The 20294-nt window shown below is 52.6% G+C and overlaps 1 protein-coding gene across 1 annotated transcript in view; it reads left to right on the forward strand.

Moving 5' to 3' along the window:
- The window catches only part of FBXO41 (F-box protein 41), a 65121-nt gene that overhangs the window by 29361 nt on the left and 15466 nt on the right, over positions 1 to 20294 (forward strand). The window contains exons 6-12 of the mRNA XM_005291469.4: positions 1100 to 1341; positions 2159 to 2274; positions 3631 to 3783; positions 15384 to 15479; positions 16631 to 16749; positions 17359 to 17517; positions 18767 to 18882. Coding sequence (XP_005291526.2) covers positions 1100 to 1341; positions 2159 to 2274; positions 3631 to 3783; positions 15384 to 15479; positions 16631 to 16749; positions 17359 to 17517; positions 18767 to 18882 — 1001 coding nt within the window. The remainder of the gene's footprint in view (positions 1 to 1099; positions 1342 to 2158; positions 2275 to 3630; positions 3784 to 15383; positions 15480 to 16630; positions 16750 to 17358; positions 17518 to 18766; positions 18883 to 20294) is intronic.

Below are 20294 nucleotides of genomic sequence, written 5' to 3' on the forward strand. Positions count from 1 at the left end.
ACACGAGGCCGGATTCAGAGCCCGTGTAAGCAGTTGCCACTCTGTTTAGGCCACTGGAGTTGAGATTGATTACACCAGGTCTACGAAATGGCCCGGGGTCTCCCCTCAGTGGGAGATGTGCTTGGTACACTACCCGCACTAGCCAGGCCCTCTCTGCCAGGGACGAGGAGGATGGGCCGGGGGGTCGATAAAAGCAGAGGACGCATTTCATGGCTGCACCCCAGATCTAAACCCCAGCCCGGTTCGCTCGCGGCTTGAGTGAGATGAGTTGCGGGGGGAAGGGGTCACACTTCGGCTCCGGGTCTGCGCTGCAAGAACTGCCCGCACGTTTGCCCCCCCGGCACGTTGGTTGCAACCCGGGGTGAGCCTGGAAAACGAACTAGCCTCTCGCTGTGGGAGGAGCCGCCCCTAGCTGAGGTTGAGGCCCATGGTGGGGCAGGGTGAGGGCCAACTGGCATACACTGCTGCTTTCATGGAGGGGCGGAGGTGGATTCCTGATTCCATTCTTTGGGCAGGATAGGGCCGACTGGAATTCCGGACTCCTGGGTTCCTTTCCTGGGGGGTGGGGAGCTGACTGGGATTCAGGACTCCTGGTTCCATTTGTGGGGAGGTTGGAAGTTGCTGAGGTTCAGGACTCCTGGGTTCTATTCCTGAGAAGGGGGTGGGGCTGGCACTCAGGACTCCTTGATTCCATTCATGGTGGGGAGGGGACAGACTGGGATTCAGGACTCCTGGGTTCCATTCCCGGGGTGGTGGGAGGCTGGGATTCAGGACTCCTGGGTTCCGTTGTTCTCTTTGACCTTCGGCAAGTCACTGCACCACTCTGTGCCTCAGTTTCCCCCTTGTTCAAATGGGGATAACGATACAGACCAAACTCCCAGGACATCTGTTGTTGTTTATAAAATATTCCGGGATCCCCAGAGGGAAGGTGCTAGAAGAGGGTGAAGGGTTATTATTTTGAACGCACGCTGAGGCACAGGGAGCTGTTAGACGCCTGGGAAAACTTTATCCACAAACTCCACCCCTGCCCCGCAGCCGCTCTCCTGTATTGTCCCCCACTCCCCGCACAATGCCCCCGCTGATGGTGTTTGTCACACAGCCAGGTCTGAGGGGGGTGGCGGTAAGGCCATCCGGCCCGAGAGAGGCAGCCCGTCCCGCTCCAATGAGGTGATCAGCCCGGAGATCCTCAAGATGCGAGCTGCTCTCTTCTGCATCTTCACCTACCTCGACACCAAGACCCTGCTGAAGGCTGCCGAGGTCTGCAAGGACTGGAAATTCGTGGCGCGACACCCTGCCGTGTGGACCCGGGTGCTGCTGGAGAACGCCAGGGTGTCATCGAAGGTAAAGGGCCAGCCAGCCATGGGGCTCCAGCCAGGCCCCCCAGGGAACTTCCTGGGGCAAAGCCGGGCCCACAGAAACATCAGAGAGGGCAGCAGTGTGGGGCCCATTTCTTAGGGGCTAACACAGCCCCGCCCTTCCTTTCTGAGCCCCGGTTTTCTGTCGAAATCGGGATGGACATTTTTTAATACATGAAAACTGGGTTTTTCCCGTAGCTGAAATGTTTTCATTTACCAAACAAACCCTGCGGTTGGCGTGTGCGCAGCGATGTAGATGTACCTGTGTGTTTGTGCGTGTTGTCCTCTGGGCCTGTCTCCGAGGTCTGTGATGGCAGCTGTGTGTGTGTGTTGGTGCATGTTGTTTGGGGCTGCTATCTCCAAGGTCTTCAGTGACAGCTGAGACCATGCGCACCTCTCCCTCTATGGATACGGCCACGCTGCAAAGAAAAACCCACGGCACCGAGTCTCAGAGCCTAGGGCTGCGGTGTTAAAAACAGCAGGGTAGACGTTCTGGCTTGGGCTGAATCTTCCCCCTTCGCTGGGTTTCAGAGCCCAGGCTCCAGCCCGACCGGGAATGTCTACGCTGCTATTTTTAACCTTGCAACCGGAACGCTGGGACTTGGCGCCACGGGGGACCGGGTGTGTGTTTGCAGCGTAGACACACCCTGTGCATGAGCGCGTGTGTGCGAGTGGTGCTCTGGCCCCACCATCCCCACCCAGGGGCAGGGGGAGAGGCTGGCGCTGTCTCTCCTGGTTGCAGATTCTCCTGTCCCGGTGCGCGTCTCTTTCTCACCGGGGGTGGGTCTGGCTTCCCCCTGCAGTTCCTGGGCATGCTGTCGCAATGGTGCACCCAGACGCACTCCCTCACGCTGCAGAACCTCAAGCCACGGCTGAGAGGGAAGAAGGAGAGCAAGGAGGAGTACATGAAAAGCACCCGGTGAGCCCCCACGAGACGCTCCCCTTTCCACCTCCGTAGCCAATCCATCCGTTTCCATAAGGAGCTCATTTGCCAACACGGGCAGCGTCGCTGACCTTTTAATACCCGGGTCTCTGTTGTCCCATAGAGACATCACTGCTGCGGTAGCTCTGGCTTGTCCATTTAATGCTCCACTGGGAGAATGTTAATAGCTTCCAAGCTACAAGGGCTCCTGCCCTGAAGAGACGCCCGGTTATCAGTGCTTTGGTTCCTGTCCCTGGGATTGCTTAGTGCTGGTGGATCTCAGCCTCTTCCATACCAGAGCCCCCATTCCCATCCCAGTACCTCTGCGGAACCCCTGGGAAACCCCTCTCATTGACTGGTACAGAACAGGCAGGGTAGCCCCCAGCCGCGGTTGAGAACCCCTCCTTTAGTGCTTTGGTCGCTATCAGAAATGCAGTCCCTACTCATCCAAAATACTAGGGTCCCCCCACTGTTAATACTCCATTGCCGGGCAGGACTGAAACTCCTGCTGGCAGGAGCTGGGGATGTTTGCTATGGTATTTGTCTGAACAAAGCGGGGCTTCAAGGGCACAGAGCCGGCCGGGGACGGGCTGGGATGGTGGAGGCAGGACTGGGGGACAGGTTTGATGCAGGGTCGGTAAAGGCCAGTCTTAGATCCGTGTAGCGGAGGTCAATGAGACCTCGGCGGTGTTTGTCTGCAGCCTGGGTGAGGGTGCTAGTGACCTGCCTCCAGGACGTCTTGGGATGGGAGAAGAGGAGTGGGAAAGGTGAGGATGGAGGAGAAACAGCCTGCAATGAGGCAGGGGAAGGAAGAAGGAGCAAATCCGTCACCCATACTAATCCAGGGTGCTTGAGACCCTTCCTGTGGGGTCTGGATCTGCCTTTGGTATTGCACGAGTCTGGGTCAGGCAGACAGGGCGAGGGAGGGGGAACACCCGCGTACGGTTGCCTGGCCTGGGCCCCCGCCACCCGAACCAAACGTGACGAGCAAGGCTGAGGAAGAGGAGGTGGCCTTCATCGCAGCATGGCTGCACTGACAGGTGGGAGCGAGCTATGTCGTCTAGGCCCGGATCCTCAAAGGTACTTCGGCAGCTAACTTCCATTGAAATCCCTGGTCTCTAGTCCATGCCCCTGGCCAGGGCAGGGCTGCTCCTTGTAGCTTTTTCTCAGTCGCGGGTGAAGTGTCCCAAGGAACGGGGCTCCACCTTTCCTCCCAGCAGCTGCTCTCTGGCCTGGCCACTGGGCTTTCAGGGCTACGTTTCCCACGTTGCCCTTTGAGAGCAGGGGTAGCAGGGAGCGCTGCCACTGCTGAGCTCTCTCTCTCCCCCTTCCCCGCTGGTTCCGTCTCCTCAGGGGCTGCCTCGAAGCCGGGCTGGAGTCCTTGCTGAAGGCCACGGGCGGGAACTTGCTCATCCTGCGGATTTCACACTGCCCCAACATCCTGACAGATCGCTCCCTCTGGCTGGCCAGCTGCTACTGCCGGGCGCTTCAAGCCGTCACCTATCGGTACGTGCACGAGTCCTGGGCCCGCCGGACCTCGCCGTGGGGCACGCGCTGGAGGGAGGCGGGCTGCCTGCCGCTCAGAGCATCTCGCTGAGCCGTGGCTTGGGACTTGGCGGCTTAGTCCTCAAGCTCCTGCTTGGTGTCTGCCCTGCTGCTCTTATGCAGAAGGGGGTTGAGGTAGCCAGGAGCTGGGAAGAGCTGAGCCTGCCCAGACCCACGTGGAATCCAATCGGTGCCCCTGAGGCGTCCAGAATCCCCAGCACTAGGCCCAATCTGTGGGACCTTCTCCTGGGTGACTGGGTCAGACTGGGCCCCCTGCCCTGATACACAGACCCAGCCCTAGACATCTGGGGATGCAAACTACCCTACCCTGTGCTGGTCAGTGGCAGGCGGCTCTAGTGCCCTGGATTAGCTGGCACTCGCCCCCTTTGCAGCCCCACCTCTCCAAGCTGGGCCGTCTGTTAGTTGCCCTCCAAATCTTGTTCCTCTCTCAAGTGCCGGGTGCTTCCTGGTGCAGCAGACAATGAGCCTCTGAAGACTCTGCGGGGGGGTTGTGAGCTGAGGGTTTGGTGGTATCGGGGATGTCTGGCTCTGGTCAGTATGAGAGACACGGATGGCATTCTAGGTCCTTCCTACTGTAGGCGTGCTGTCTAGTGCCAGACCGACAGACCGAGGCTTCCCGGCCTCTTTATCCGCAGTGTGGGCAATTGCAGGACACTGCCCTACCCATGCGCGCATTGTCGCTGACCTGGGGAGAGCCCTGGGAGGGTGGACATGGTGTCACCCAGGCCTGCTTGGTGTGGTGCTCTGTTCCCCCTCTAGTGGCACCTAGACCATCTAGAGATTCATAGAATCATAGAATATCAGGGTTGGAAGGGACCTCAGGAGGTCATCTAATCCAACCCTCTGCTCAAAGCAGGCCCAACCCCAACTAAATCATCCCAGCCAGGGCTTTGTCAAGCCTGACCTTAAAAACCTCTAAGGAAGGAGATTCCACCACCTCCCTAGGTAACGCATTCCAGCGCTTCACCACCCTCCTAGTGAAATAGTTTTTCCTAATATCCAACCTAAACCTCCCCCACTGCAACTTGAGACCATTACTCCTTGTTCTGTCATCTGGTACCACTGAGAACAGTCTAGATCCATCCTCTTTGGAACCCCCCTTCAGGTAGTTGAAAGCTGCTATCAAATCCCCCCTCACTCTTCTCTTCTACAGACTAAATAAGCCCAGTTCCCTCAGCCTCTCCTCATAAGTCATGTGCTCCAGACCCCTGATCATTTTTGTTGTCCTCCACTGGTCTCTTTCCAATTTTTCCACATCCTTTTTGTAGTGTGGGGCCCAAAACTGGACACAGTACTCCAGATGAGGCCTCACCAATGTCGAATAGAGGGGAATGATCACGTCCCTCGATCTGCTGGCAATGCTCTTACTTATACAGCCCAAAATGTGGCTAGCCCTCTTTGCAACAAGGGCACACTGTTGACTCATATCCAGCTTCTCATCCACTGTAACCTCTGGGTCCTTTTCTGCAGAACTGCTGCCTAGCCACGCGGTCCCTCGTCTGTAGCAGTGCATTAATGAGTCTGCTATGGCCTTAGCTAAGAGCCATTTGGCTTTTAGCTCATGCAGTAGAGGCTCATACACTAAGCTTCAGAGGTCCCGGGTTCGATCCCACCCACCGCTGAGCGGAGTCTGTTGGCATTACGCTAGCCCAGGGGTCGGCAACCTACAGCACGTGTGCCAAACACGGCACGCGAGCCGATTTTGAATGGCACGTGGCTGCCTGCCGCGGTTCCGACCACCAGCTGCACTCAGCCCCACCGCCCACCGCTCTCCCCTGCTGGGGCAGGAAGCAGAAGCTTCGTCCTGCAGCAGCCAAGCTTCCCCCTTCCCCCAGCCATGGTGCAGCCTGCTTTCCTGCCCCTCCTCTTCTCCTTCCCTGCGCCAGCCCTTGCAAAGGGAGGGGGAGGAGTGGCAGCGTGTTCGCTGCTCCGCAAAAGCCTCACGGCCCCGCTCTCCCGGCCGGAGCTCCAGCCGGCGCGCGGCAGCCCCGCGGCCCCTTGCTAAAGCCGGCCCTGGGTAAAGGAGGCAGAGAAGAGGTAGGGACGGGGCCTTGGGGAAGGGGGTGCAACAGGACATATCCCTTCCAGCCCTCTGCCATGAGCCGCTCAGGTCAGGGGGCTGGGAGCACGCCCACGAGCCGAGCACCCCAGCCCTCTTCCCTGAACCCCCCCACACCCAGCCTTCTGCCCTGCACCTCCACACACTCCCCAACCCTCTGCTCTGACCTCTGAAGCCCCCTACACCGCCAGCCTTCTGCCCTGCACCTCCACACACCCCCAGCCCTCTGCCCTGACCTCTGAAGCCCCCCACACCCACCCTTCTGGGAGCATGGGGGGCTTCAGAGGTCAGGCCCCACTCAGCCCGCTGCCAGCCTAGGTGAACAGAATGCCAGGCTGGCAGCGAGCTGAGCAGGCTGGTGGCGTAAGATCAGCATTTTAATTTAATTTTAAATGAAGCTTCTTAAATATTTTGAAAACCTTGTTTACTTTACATACCACAATCGTTTAGTTATATAATATATAGACTTATAGAGAGAGACCTTCTAAAAAACGTTAACATGTATTACCGGCACGCGAAACCTTAAATGAAAGTAAATAAATGAAGACTCGGCACACCGCTTCTGAAAGGTTGCCTACCCCTGCACTAGCCAATCCCCTGGCCTTGGTGCTAACAGGGTACCTAGCAGGGCCAGCTGTGGCTGGGAGCGCTGGTGGTGTGGATGGGGATCAATTGTTCTCCAAGTCCACTGAAGGCAGGACAAGATGCAATGGACTTACTGTGCAGCAAGGAAGATTTAGGTTGGATCTGAGGGGAAAACTTCCTGACTCTAAGGGGAGTTCAGGTCTGGAACAGGTGGTGGAATCCCCATCACTGGAGGCTTTTTAAGAACAACCCCCTGTCAGGGATATGGCCTTGGCTTATCTTGTCCTGCCGCAGCGCTGGGGGCTGGACTAGGTGACTTCTCAAGGCCCCTTCCAGCCCGACATCACCTATGACACGTGTTTACTGAGACCGGCGTTTCCTGGGTGCAGTGCGTTCACTGGCAGCGTGCAGAGAGCAGAGGGGGGCAGAGGTGCTCCAAATCCTACCAGTGGGTATGGTGAGGTTAGCACCCGCGGCTGCCTGGGGGGGTCTGTCTGTGTAGCACCAGCATTTGTTACAGGGCCAGCCCCAGGGGGTCTAGAGGAGGAGGATGTAGGTTGTTGGTTTCCCCAGTGCTATAAGGTTGCTTAGCGCTTAGCAGACAAATTGATAAAACAACAGCAAGCTCCTGTCCTCTCAACTGGCACAAACCTCGCCAGGGAAGATCGGGTTGGAAAGGGCAGGGCAAGGCTCTAGCAGCAGGAAATGGAGAAATGTGTAGCTACCTGCCCCTCGGGAAGGAGTGTTTGTTCTTACAGCAGGGGAGGAGTCTGCTCTGATACGAGGGCACGGAGCCGACATGATGCCCTCCTCCGGACCCCGCGGCCAGGGAGGAGGTTGCATGGAGATGGGGGGTGGGGAAGGTGGAGCGGCTTGTGGGGGGGAGGAGGCCAAGGGGAGGGACAAGCTGCACTGAGCTGGCAGGACATGGGGCAGCACGTGCAGGATGGATGGCCCATCATTGCTGCCCCAGTCACGATCCAAGGGAGAAGCCCCCAATGCCGTCACCAGCCAGCCCCTCTGCTGCTCTCCCCTCCTGGCACGGCAGCACAGCCCGTATTAATGCTGGTTCCTGGCTCTACCCGCCGAGGGCAAGGCTGGAGAAGTGACAAGCTGAGAGGGAACTTTCTGGGCAAGTTGGCACGGGCCTTCCTCTTTGGCAGGGTCACCAGGGGAGCGGTTGGGAGCGTGGCTCTGTTTACTAGATGGGGCATTGCAGGATTGTCCCCAGGTTGGGGCCGCCATGATAAACCTCACTGAAGCAGGTTGGAGTCAGCCCAGGGGGTTGCCTTTGAGAGGAGCTCTTCACTGATCTTCACAAGCAGGCTGCATTCTTTGCTTCCCACCCCGGCTGGGGGATGGGGTGTGTGGGGAGGATCAGTTGGGGGCGAGTTAAGGATGCTTCTAAATTGACCCTACATGGCCCTGATGATCAGAAATCTGCAGCTCTTACTGAAATCAGGGACCGTCCCTGGAAAACCAGGGCCTTTGGTGTTACCTTTTTCTGCCCCAGCATTAAAAGGAATTGGGTTCGGGGTCCAGTGGCCAGGGCTTGGGGTTGGCTTGTTCCCAAGAAACAAGGAATTAGTTTAAACATTAAACTGCGGGAGGGATAGCTCAGTGGTTTGAGCATCGGTCTGCTAAATCAGGATTGTGAGCTCAATCCTTGAGGGGGCTATTTAGGGATCTGGGGCAAAAATCTGTCAGGGACAATACTTGGTCCTGCTAGTGAAGGCAGGGGACTGGACTCGATGACCTTTCAAGGTCCCCTCCAGCTCTATGAGATAGGTATATCTCCCTATTATAATACCTATTGAACCTGCAGAAAAATAAGGGGAGAATTTTAAAAGACAGTCAAAGCATTCAACAGTCAGTTAATCTCCATTGTAACAAACTTGCTTCTTTCTACCTGCGGTACTTACTTGGCCCCATTAACACAGTACCAGAGCACGGCACAACCTTTAATGGATTTATCTTCACCACACCCCTGCGGCGTCGGGTACTGATGTTCCACACGGAGAATAAGTGATTTGCCCAAGGTCACGCAGGAAATCTGGGGCGGAGCCAGGAATCAAACCCAAGTGTTCTGAGCCCCAGGCTGACAACCGAACCACAGGCCTGTCCTTCCTTCTTCTCCCGGTACTTGGGCAGAATCTTTTAAAGAGAAAAATCCTCCTAACTTGACAATCGCTTGAACGGCATCAGCTCCCCTGTTTGGGGGGCAAAGGATATTGGTTCTGAGCAGCAGCTCTCGGGCTCTGTTGCTGGCATCTGATGCTCTCTCCTTCTTAAGTCAAATCGTGGATGAGACGATGGTGTAGAGAGGAGGGGTTTACATTCATTAGGAACTGGGGAAACTTTTGGGATGGGGGGAGCCTATACAGGAGAGATGGGCTCCACCTAAACCAAAGTGGAACCAGACTGCTGGCACTAAACGTTAAAAAGGTTGTAGAGCAGTTTTTAAACTAGGAGATGGGGGAAAGCCAACTGCTGCAGAGGAGCATGTGGATCGGACAGAGACTTCTCTTAGGGGAGAGTCTAATGATAGAGAATCTCCAGGTTATAGTCAGGAGCAGAGGATAGAAGAGGATAAAGTAGGGGCCAGATCAGATGATAAACATTCACTTAAAAAAGAATCTAACACATCAGAAAAGGGCAGACAAATAAACAGTGACAAGTTTTTAAAGTGCTTGTACACAAATGCTAGAAGTCTAAATAATAAGATGCGTGAACCTGAGTGCCTCGTGATAAAGGAGGATATTGATATAATAGGCATCACAGAAACCTGGTGGACTGAGAGCAATCACATCACAGTCATTCCGGGGTACAAAGTATATCGGAAGGACAGAACAGGTCGTGCAGGGGGGGGAGTGGCACTATATGTGAAATAAAATGTACAATCAAATGAAGTAAAAATCTTAAGTGAATCCACATGTTCCATAGAATCTCTATGGATAGAAATTTCATGCTCTAATAAGAATATAACATTAGGGATCTATTATAGACCACCTGACCAGGACAGTGATAGTGATGATGAAATGCTAAGGGAAATTAGAGAGGCTATTAAAATTAAGAACCCAATAATAGTGGGGGATTTCAATTATTCCCATATTGACTGGGAACATTTCACTTCAGGACGAAATGCAGAGATAAAATTTCTCGATACTTTAAATGACTGCTTCATGGAGCAGCTGGTACGGGAACCCACAAGGGGAGAGGCAACTCTAGATTTAGTCCTGAGTGGAGCGCAGGAGCTGGTCCAAGAGGTAACTAGAACAGGACCGCTTGGAAATAGTGACCATAATACAATAGCATTCAACATCCCTGTGGTGGGAAGAACATCTCAACAGCCCAACACTGTGGCATTTAATTTCAAAAGGGGGAACTATGCAAAAATGAGGGGGTTAGTTAAACAGAAGTTAAAAAGTACAGTGACTAAAGTGAAATCCCTGCAAGCTGCATGGGCGCTTTTTAAAGACACCATAATAAAGGCCCAACTTCAATGTATACCCCAAATTAAGAAACACAGTAAAAGAACTAAAAAAGAGCCACCGTGGCTTAACAACCATGTAAAAGAAGCAGTGAGAGATAAAAAGACTTCCTTTAAAAAGTGGAAGTCAAATCCTAGTGAGGCAAATAGAAAGGAGCATAAACGCTGCCAAATTAAGTGCAAGAATGTAATAAGAAAAGGCAAAGAGGAGTTTGAAGAACGGCTAGACAAAAACTCCAAAGGTAATAACAAAATGTTTTTTAAGTACATCAGAAGCAGGAAGCCTGCTAAACAAGCAGTGGGGCCCCTTGATGATCGAGATACAAAAGGAGCGCTTAAAGACGATAAAGTCATTGCGGAGAAACTAAATGGATTCTTTGCTTCAGTCTTCACGGCTGAGGATGTTAGGGAGATTCCCAAACCTGAGCCGACTTTTGTAGGTGACAAATCTGAGGAACTGTCACAGATTGAAGTGTCACTAGAGGAGGTTTTGGAATTAATTGATAAACTTAACATTAACAAGTCACCGGGACCAGATGGCATTCACCCAAGAGTTCTGAAAGAACTCAAATGTGAAGTTGCGGAACTGTTAACTAAGGTTTGTAACCTGTCCTTTAAATCGGCTTCTGTACCCAATGACTGGAAGTTAGCTAATGTAACGCCAATATTTAAAAAGGGCTCTAGAGGTGATCCCAGCAATTACAGACCGGTAAGTCTAACGTCGGTACTGGGCAAATTAGTCGAAACAATAGTTAAGAATAAAATTGTCAGACACATAGAAAAACAAACTGTTGAGCAATAGTCAACATGGCTTCTGTAAAGGGAAATCGTGTCTTACTAATCTATTAGAGTTCTTTGAAGGGGTCAACAAACATGTGGACAAGGGGGATCCAGTGGACATAGTGTACTTAGATTTCCAGAAAGCCTTTGACAAGGTCCCTCAGCAAAGGCTCTTAAGTAAAGTAAGTGGTCATGGGATAAAAGGGAAGGTTCTTTCATGGATTGAGAACTGGTTAAAAGACCGGGAACAAAGGGTAGGAATTAACGGTAAATTCTCAGAATGGAGAGGTGTAACTAGTGGTGTTCCCCAAGGGTCAGTCCTCGGACCAATCCTATTCAACTTATTTATAAATGATCTGGAGAAAGGGGTAAACAATGAGGTGGCAAAGTTTGCAGATGATACTAAACTGCTCAAGATAGTTAAGACCAAAGCAGACTGTGATGAACTTCAAAAAGATCTCACAAAACTAAGTGATTGGGCAACAAAATGGCAAATGAAATTTAATGTGGATAAATGTAAAGTAATGCACATTGGAAAAACTAACCCCAACTATACATACAATATGATGGGGGCTAATTTAGCTACAACAAGTCAGGAAAAAGATCTTGGAGTCATCATGGATAGTTCTCTGAAGATGTCCGCGCAGTGTGCAGAGGCGGTCAAAAAAGCAAACAGGATGTTAGGGATCATTAAAAAGGGGATAGAGAATAAGACTGAGAATATATTATTGCCCTTATATAAATCAATGGTACGCCCACATTTCGAATACTGCATACAGATGTGGTCTCCTCATCTAAAAAAAGATATACTGGCACTAGAAAAGGTTCAGAAAAGGGCAACTAAAATGATTAGGGGTTTGGAATGGGTCCCATATGAGGAGAGATTAAAGAGGCTAGGACTCTTCAGCTTGGGAAAGAGGAGACTAAGGGGGGATATGATAGAGGTATATAAAAATCATGAGTGATGTGGAGAAAGTGGATAAGGAAAAGTTATTTACTTATTCCCATAGTACAAGAACTAGGGGTCACCAAATGAAATTAATAGGCAGCAGGTTTAAAACAAATAAAAGGAAGTTCTTCTTCACGCAGCGCACAGTCAACTTGTGGAACTCCTTACCTGAGGAGGTTGTGAAGGCTAGGACTATAACAGCGTTTAAAAGAGAACTGGATAAATTCATGGTGGTTAAGTCCATTAATTGCAATTAGCCAGGACGGGTAAGGAATGGTGTCCCTAGCCTCTGTTTGTCAGAGGATGGAGATGGATGGCAGGAGAGAGATCACTTGATCATTGCCTGTTGGTCCACTCCCTCTGGGGCACCTGGCATTGGCCACTGTCGGTAGACAGGATACTGGGTTAGATGGACCTTTGGTCTGACCCGGTACGGCCGTTCTTATGTTGTTATGGTTATATGAAAAGGGAAGACAGAAAAGGCAGCTTCTTTCTCTGGGTTGCAGTTCAGTGGCTGGCAGGCAAAGCGCACCACAGAGCACACGGTCCTGGACACTAGCTTTGGAATATACCTGGCAGGTTCCTTTCCTCTTGTCTGCCCAGTCTGTGGGTGCTTTCTTTACCAAGACCCGGCTGCTCAGGGGTCTGCCACGCTGGTCGCAGCAAATTATTGTGAGGTTAGATCTGCCCCGGCTGGCTTAGCTGGGCTCTGATTAGACAGAAGGCAAAGAGAGGACAAAAGGTAGGAGGAGTAAGATGAGAAAGGAAATTAACACAGCACGGAGCAGGAACCTTGGTTTCCCTGCTCAGGATGTAGCCATGGAGACGGGGATCTCATCTCGTTCCTGCCTTGTCTGGTCTAGGTGACAGCATCTCTCTGGATCAGGAAGATGGAGGAGATGGCCGCGTGATGGAGATGGCCACGTGTGTTTTGTGGGGTAATGCTCCTTACTATGCGCTATCTCACTGCCAGCTGCAAGCAGAGCCAAGAACCTCTGGGTTTTCAGCCCTCTAGCCTCACCACCAGACCACGCTGCCTCTCGATCACAAGACACAAACTGCTGTGGCTAGGAGTGAAAGGCTGTGTCACCCATTACCAATCCCTGATCTATCTAGTCTCCCCATTGTCCTCGAGTGCCGTTATAATCTCTGTGTATTATGGGAGCCCCTAGAGGGCCCCAGTGAAATGGGTGCCCCATTGTGCTCGGCGCTGCACATACATGTAGCAAGCGGCGGCTCTCGCTCCGAAGCGCTTACAAGTATTTCCAGCGTTAAAATGCAGCTGTCGAGGGAGATATGTTACATGCAACCCGCTGGGATGGCAGTGCTGGCTGCATTCCCTCCGGATCCTCTTCCAGCACCGCTCCCATTGTGCAAAACACATTAGACCCTGATTCAGAGCCTGGGCCCGCAAATGAATGCGAGTGGGATGCGAGATGACGGTCTGTCGCTTAATTTATCTGCTGCTGCGTCCTTCCTCGCTTTTAATGGCTCCAGCAGCCCCGAATATTCATGTGCACTCGAGGCGCTTGGCAGCTTGTTCACCTGTCACCATGACTCATATGTTTTAATTAAGGACGAGCCGAACTCGTAAAGGAATCTTGGCAGGCGGCTTTGTGGGAGACGTACGAGCGCTCAAGATAACACCATTGGCTTATTTTTAGGTTCGCTTGAAGTTTAGAACTGGGTCATTCAAAATTAGAAGGTTGGGCTCGCTCCTCAGGGTTTCCATTGCTCTGTGGGACTGGGTAGCACAGGGGGTTGGTAACACCATGGGAGGCTGCTGGTTTGAATTGGGTCTGGGCTGCTAGTCCGGCTTCACTCTGGACAGTCCTTTTTCAGAGACGTTTATCCCCTGTGGGATGTAGTTTTGACCAGTATTAGACCATAGGGCGCCATTTTGAATAGCACACTGCCCCACCCCCTCCGGCATGACCTTACACACACGCTGTATACGAGGTCGTTCAGGCAGGGGCAGGTCCCCACTGTTCCCACAGGTGCCAGAATGTCCCGTAGTCCAGGAACGTGAAAGTGGTCACCCTAGAGTACGCTCTAGAGGACTAATTAACCATTAGGACTAATTAACACCCTTGCTGGCAGGCTCAAAGAGCCAAGGATTGCATGGGGATTTGGGGAATCAGGATTCATAAATTATACATGTGAGATTATGAACTCTCTATACATCTTTACCAAACTGCCAACTTCATTTTGAATGTGGGAGCTAGTTACCTTCTCTGTTGCCTTTTTACCTCCATATTGGACTGAAATGCCAGTGGGCAGTGGTTCAGGGCTGACAATGGAGAGTTGTCATAAGCACACAATAGTTATGCTAAAGAGGATGCCTGAGTTGGGAGACCAGTTTAGGCAAGTTGGTCTTCGGGCTGAAGTGAAGGTGATGAAAGCAGGAGATTGTAAAAGGAGTCACAGAGGGGGAGACTGTCTCAGAGAGAGATGCAGGCAGTTGGAAAGGAACTGATCTATTCAGGATCTTCGTCTTTGGCCATTTTCACCAGCTCAAGCTGAGGGGAGTTTCTGAGCAGCCTGATGAGTCAGGGGAACTCTGCCTACCTGGATACAGACAGTCTCTCAAAGGACAGGTGAGCTAGAGAGAGGCCGCTGCATGCAGGATGTGTGGTGTGTTCTACACGATCTGGATTCTCTTCATATTTCGCAAGCTTAAGTAAAGAGCAAGAGTGTTTTGGGATCTTGTGCCTGCACATTGCATGGCACACGCCCCTTGACTTTGGCTGGAGTTCTGGCTGAGGGGGTGTTTAAGCTCATGTGTGGGGACGGGGGGGTGTCTGAGGAGTTAACATTGATTCTAGGGGCTGGGCAAGGGGACAATGAGGTCTAAACTCCCAGGAGCGGGTGGTGGAGAGAGGAACTGCACACAGAGTGTATGCCCAGGGACCCCAAGCCTGGGGCATTGACTGGACTCTGTTCAGATCCTGAAGGCTTAAAACACACATGATCCAGCAGCTACAGTCTGGTGAGTGAGTAGCCACGAAGGGGCACTTGGCTAGACCTGTGACAGTTCGTACGACTCGGAGGGCGAGACAAACAGGAGTGAGATGCCCGACTCCTATTGGCTCCCAATGAGAGCTGGATGCCCCCTTGTACCTTTGGATATACTCTCCCCCCCAACCCCACCCTCCAGTTCCCCTCTCGCTCACAAGAGGGGTCGGGATTGAAGCCCATTGCTAGGACGGGGAGAGGAAATTTGCACAGTGGCTGCCCACGCTGTCCCAGCTCAGTGCCTGGATGTGGGATCTCAGTCTATGAAACACTCGAGTCAGGGCTAAATTCCTCTTCTTTCCTTCTGGTGGTGCCACGTGTGCACGGGCCAAATGTAAGGTGGAACTTACTTTGGTCACCCTGATGGTCCCATCTTCTTCCATTAAAAGATAAGAACTTGGTTCCTGCAAATGGCTTGAAGAATAAGAGGTGATGGTGGTGGTTTTTTTTCCCCAGAAAGAATGTGGAGCATTAATAATAACCTTCTGCTGTTCTCCCGGCTTGAATTTCCAGACACAAACCCCTCCCAGATGCAAGGGCTATGGAGATTAGCCAGCGCTACGTTAGGCAATTCCACCCTTTGGCACCGTAAGATTTCAAAGAACCTCTTGGGCTGCGTCTCTGCTGGGGACTATTAAAGCAGGTTCTTTGTCTTGTTCCAGGAGCTGTACAGACCCTGTGGGCCATGAAGTCATCTGGGCATTGGGAGCAGGCTGCAGGGACATCATCTCGCTACAGGTGGCGCCGCTGCACCCTTGGTAAGAGTAACACCGAATCACCCGCTCTGCGGAGGGACAGTCTAGAGCAGCGGTTCTCAACTTGAGGACCCCCATTTTGATGTAAAATTTTCCGTGGACCCCCCCAAGCCAGCTTCTAATTTTTCCCAGGAGTGGTCAAGCCCCTCTGAACCCCAAGCCCTGCCCCCACTCTACCCCTTCTCCTAAGGCCCCACCCCCACCTCACCTCTTCCCATCCCCGCTCTACCCCTGGACTTGGAAGAAGTTGGGTTCCAGGTCCAAATGTCATAGCTGGGCCCTCTGGGCTGAACCAAAATCCTGGAGCCAAAGTCTGAGGACGTTGGGATGGGGAGTTCAACCCCGTCTCTAGATATAAAGGCTAAAAAGTCTTAGGCATCTGCAGATGCATCTAACAGTGATGCAAACGTTGCCAAGGATCCTGATGCGTCCGAGATGAAAGGCATGGGAATCCTGAACATCAAACCGCTGCCAGAGCTCGTTGCTGCTTATGTAATAGCAGCCCCGAAGGGCTTGTGTGTTTATAGAAGGGTGTTGAGTCTCGCTGTTTAATAGATGACTGTCATTTCTCTCACTTTTAAAGCCTGTGATCTTCTGGCATTAAGATTCTGGAGGTCTCCCCACTCTACAAAGTACTCTAAGTGCTAATAGGTTCATGACTTAGATAACAGCACAGTTCAGGGGAGGTAGAAATCAGGTCAGGTTATTCACCTCCTCTCTTCCGTACAGTTGAGAATCTTCCCTTTTGTTTGCCCTCGTAGATGTTAGGCAATACCATTACGTACCCTAACTCTACCTGACTTATGGCACACCCAGGTCAAGATATGTGGAAATGACTTTTTTCAGTGGCTGGGCAGGTGGACAAGAACTTTAGAAATGGGTCACTGAAGTACCCAGTACCTCTGCTGGAAGGAACACCAAGCCCTCTGAAAATGCATTGCCTTCTAGTGTGACAAACACACACAGGGTATAAGACCTATTACTAGAGGCTGTGACTAGTGTTACTTCCTTACCTCTAAGGGTAGCAACCTGCATTTTGAAGCAGAAGGTCATGAGTTCTCTTCCCAATGCTGGAGGACTGTGTTTCAGTGACATTACGGTAACTGGGATAATTTATCAATTTCTCATTTTCCCCCCCACACCTTCCTCTGCAGCCAGCAACCAACACGTTTCAGCAACCGCTGCCTTCAGATGATCGGCCGATGCTGGCCGCATTTAAGAGCGCTGGGCGTCGGCGGCGCAGGCTGCGGAATTCAGGGACTGGCTTCTTTAGGTAAATGCAAATCGACGCTCTCTTGCTGCGAAGTGGAGGTAGAATGTGATACGGGCACAGGACGCCTTCCGCTGGGGGTGTGGCCCCATGCTGGGAATGTTGATATGTATGTCGTGTGATGTGTCCATATTGGGGGAGTTCTCTGATATTCCCCTGGGCACCAAAAAATTTCCACTCGCTGCATTCAGCTCGGGGGCGGGGTGAGTCTCAAACATTTCATAGTGTGGACCATGTCTTGAGAGAGTGTTACATAGGCCCCGCCTCCTCGCCACACAGGTCCCGCCTAGGGTGACCAGATGTCCCAATTTTATAGGGACAGTCCCGATTTTTGGGTCTTTTTCTTATATAGGCTCCTATTACCCCCCACCCCCGTCCCGATTTTTCACACTTGCTGTCTGGTCACCCTAGTCCCACCTCCGGTCCCCATTCGCCAACACACAGGCCCAGCCTCCCTTCCCATCATATCCTTCATGTTCCCAACATCAAAATGTTCAGGCAGCTTCAGGCCAGACCCCCCCACCCACACACCCCCAGGCTGCTTCTCCCCACTAAGTGCTGCCACTCCCGGGAGCGCTGACCGAGCCGACCCTGTATTCTTCGTCTCGCCAGCTCGTAATTGCATGCGGCTGCAAGTGCTGGAACTCGACCACGTGACGGAAATTAACCAGGAGGTGGCGGCAGAGGTGTGTCGGGAGGGCCTGAAGGGCCTGGAGATGCTGGTGCTGACCTCCACGCCTGTCACCCCCAAAGCCCTGCTGCACTTCAACAGTGAGTAGCGACCGCCGGCTCTGCAGAGCCTCGCTTTAACTCCCAGCCATAGCCCCCCCTGCAGGACTGTTGTCGGAGCAGCTAACGGGCAAAACAACCCATCCTGTTTAAATAGTCACTGAGGACAGTCTCAGCCCCTTGCTGGTGTCCTAGACTACGGGCCAGATTCTGCTTCCGTTTACACCAGTAGAAATCTGGAGTCGTTCTACTAATTTGTCCGTGGATTTACCCTGTTGTAATGGAGGTCACAATCTGGTCCTCAGCACGTGCATGAGGACCAGAGATCTTCATTGCTACAGATCCCCAGCAGTGTTAAGCAGGTGGGGTGTGTCACTTCCAGCCTTGGCCGGCTCAGTGCGGTGGGGAGTATGGTTGAGGCATCCTGGGATGAAATTGTAGGTGGAATATCCAGAAACGCTTCCCAATGGTGAGAGGTGTAAAAGTCTGCTGGGGTCGTGGTGGGTGCCACCATTTTTGGAGTCATTGCAAACTGGAGTGGACAGCAGGAGAAAACCTTCTAGGGGCAGGATGAGGCCTGGGATAAACAGGTCAATAGAGGGCCTTTTCTGCCTCAAGGGTGGAGTTTTCAAACGCCTCTGAATCAGTTAGAGGCAGGTAACACCGTGACCACCCCCTCATGGCCAGCGGTTGCTCAGCAGGTGCCCTGCCTCCGTTTGCCCTCTCCAGAGCTTCTTAAATAAACTCCACCAGTGCAGAGTCTTTAAAACGTTCCCCTCCTGGGTCTAATATCTTTATATATAATTCACAACAATACTCAGTGCTGGGGCTTCTCCCAGAAAGGGAGCCTCGTCTCCCCTCGACCCGTCCCCAGCCTTCCCACCTGGAGTGTTTTGCCTGGGAGAGGATCCCAGCCTTCCTGCTTCAACCTGGTTCTTCCCTGCTTTTGCCAAGCCACTTCCAGCCCTCCCTGGACTTGAAGTCCCAGACTCACCTGCAGCTTCACCCTGCCACAGCTTTTTCCCGTTCCTCTCTGGCTCTTCATAGAGCGCAGCAGCCCTCTATCGGGCCTTATCCAGAGGCTGTTATTGAGACACAGATGGGCTGGGCCTTTCCTGCTTAAAAGGCTCGGTCCCCCTTGTGACACGGCACGAGTGCCACTGACTGTGAATAGGGCCTGTGCTCCGGAAGTCCCTGTGGCCCTACTGACCATCGCAGCCTGCGATCAGCACGGCACCCGAGCACTGCTCCCCACATGTCACTCACCCCGACCGTCTCTCTGTCGCCCCAGGTGTCTGCCGGAACCTCAAGTCCATTGTGGTGCAGGTGGGCATTGTGGACTACTTCAAGGAGCCGAACAGCCCCGAAGCCAGGAAGATGTTTGAGGAGATGGTGAACAAACTCCAGGTAAAGGGAGCCAGGCACGGTCCCTGGGCGGCTCTGAGCACGGACTCCTGTGCTCAGTCAAAGTCGATAGACTGAGGACATGGACAGAGGCCTCAGGGCTGCTCCGATTCCCAAGGCCCCCGCCCGGCAGTGGGAAGCACAGAATGGCCCCAACTTGCTGGCCACAGTGCACCAGGGGCTGGGCACACGGCCAGCAGAGAGCCCTTCTGACAGCTGTGCACCTGTTGGGGAGACTCCTGCACAGGGCGATACTCAGGGGGCATTTCCACCCCCTCTGCTCTGCCTTAGGAGCATACGGGGAAGCAAATATAACTGAGAGCCGGGCTGTTTACTTCCTGAGTGATTTCAGCGGCAGCGATCTAAGGCCTTATTAGCAACAAGGTTAAGAAATGTGTAATGGACGGGCCCCGTTCTTCCCTCTGCACTTGCTAGTGCTTGTGGATCTGAGCATGCAGAACATAGAAGTGAGTCACTCTGGGCCCGTTCTTGGCTTGGCTTATTGCACGTGAGGGGCAGGTAATGTTCTGCTGGGCCAGGCTTGTTCCCCGGCCTTTGTGCTTGCCCCGAGATGAGATCCAACGCAAGGGCTGGTGAGGAGGGCTGGTGAGGTGGATTTCCTTCCACCTTTCAGCCCCTGGCTGATCTTTGGGAAGACTATTTGATTGCAGGGCAGGGCTTGATGGTCGCTCCTGTGCAAGCCACCAGAGCTCGATAGGATCTTCTCCTGGTAAGATTTATTTGGAAGTGCAGGTGTTTCACCTTTCAGCTCTGGTACCGCAGGGGTCTAGTTGATCTGTGTAAATCAAGGGGAATTATTCATACCCCGTGGTGAAAGAGGTGGGCTCCCGCACTGTGTTCTCGGGGGAGTTTTCTCTTTGTCTTTCTCTCTCTAGGTTCTTTTTTCATTCTCTCTTTCTCCTTGGGGAGTCTGGAGATTTACATTCTAGTGCTAATGAGCTACAGAGGCAAATACCAAAGAGTAACAATTCCAAACAAATGGTCACGCTGAACATTCCACCGGGGAAGTCAACGGAGATGCTACAACTTGGGTCCAGTCCTTATCACTGCCACCCAGGGCCCGGAGCCCAGTGCAATGGAAGAGGTTGTGGGTAGGATGAGGTTCCTTCACGCTGCAGAGGGAAAATTGGGTCTAAGTTCATTCTCTTTCCATTGAAAATCTATTTCTTACATAGTAAAGTCCATGGGGCCAAATTCTGAGCTGGTATCGGCTGCATTGGGGTGAGTGGAGTTACCCCCGCTCTGAATTTGGCCCGATACTCCCCTTCCTTTGTAGTGCTTTGAGAGCTACAGGTGAAGAGCACCATACAATTAATTGGCTCTGCATTAGTATTAGCCAAATGCATGCCTACGCTCTGCTGTCCGTGCATTTAACCCTCCCGCCCTTCTCTTCC

This window comes from Chrysemys picta, chromosome 5, assembly GCF_011386835.1.
Source record: "Chrysemys picta bellii isolate R12L10 chromosome 5, ASM1138683v2, whole genome shotgun sequence".
Taxonomy (NCBI): Eukaryota; Metazoa; Chordata; order Testudines; family Emydidae; genus Chrysemys; species Chrysemys picta.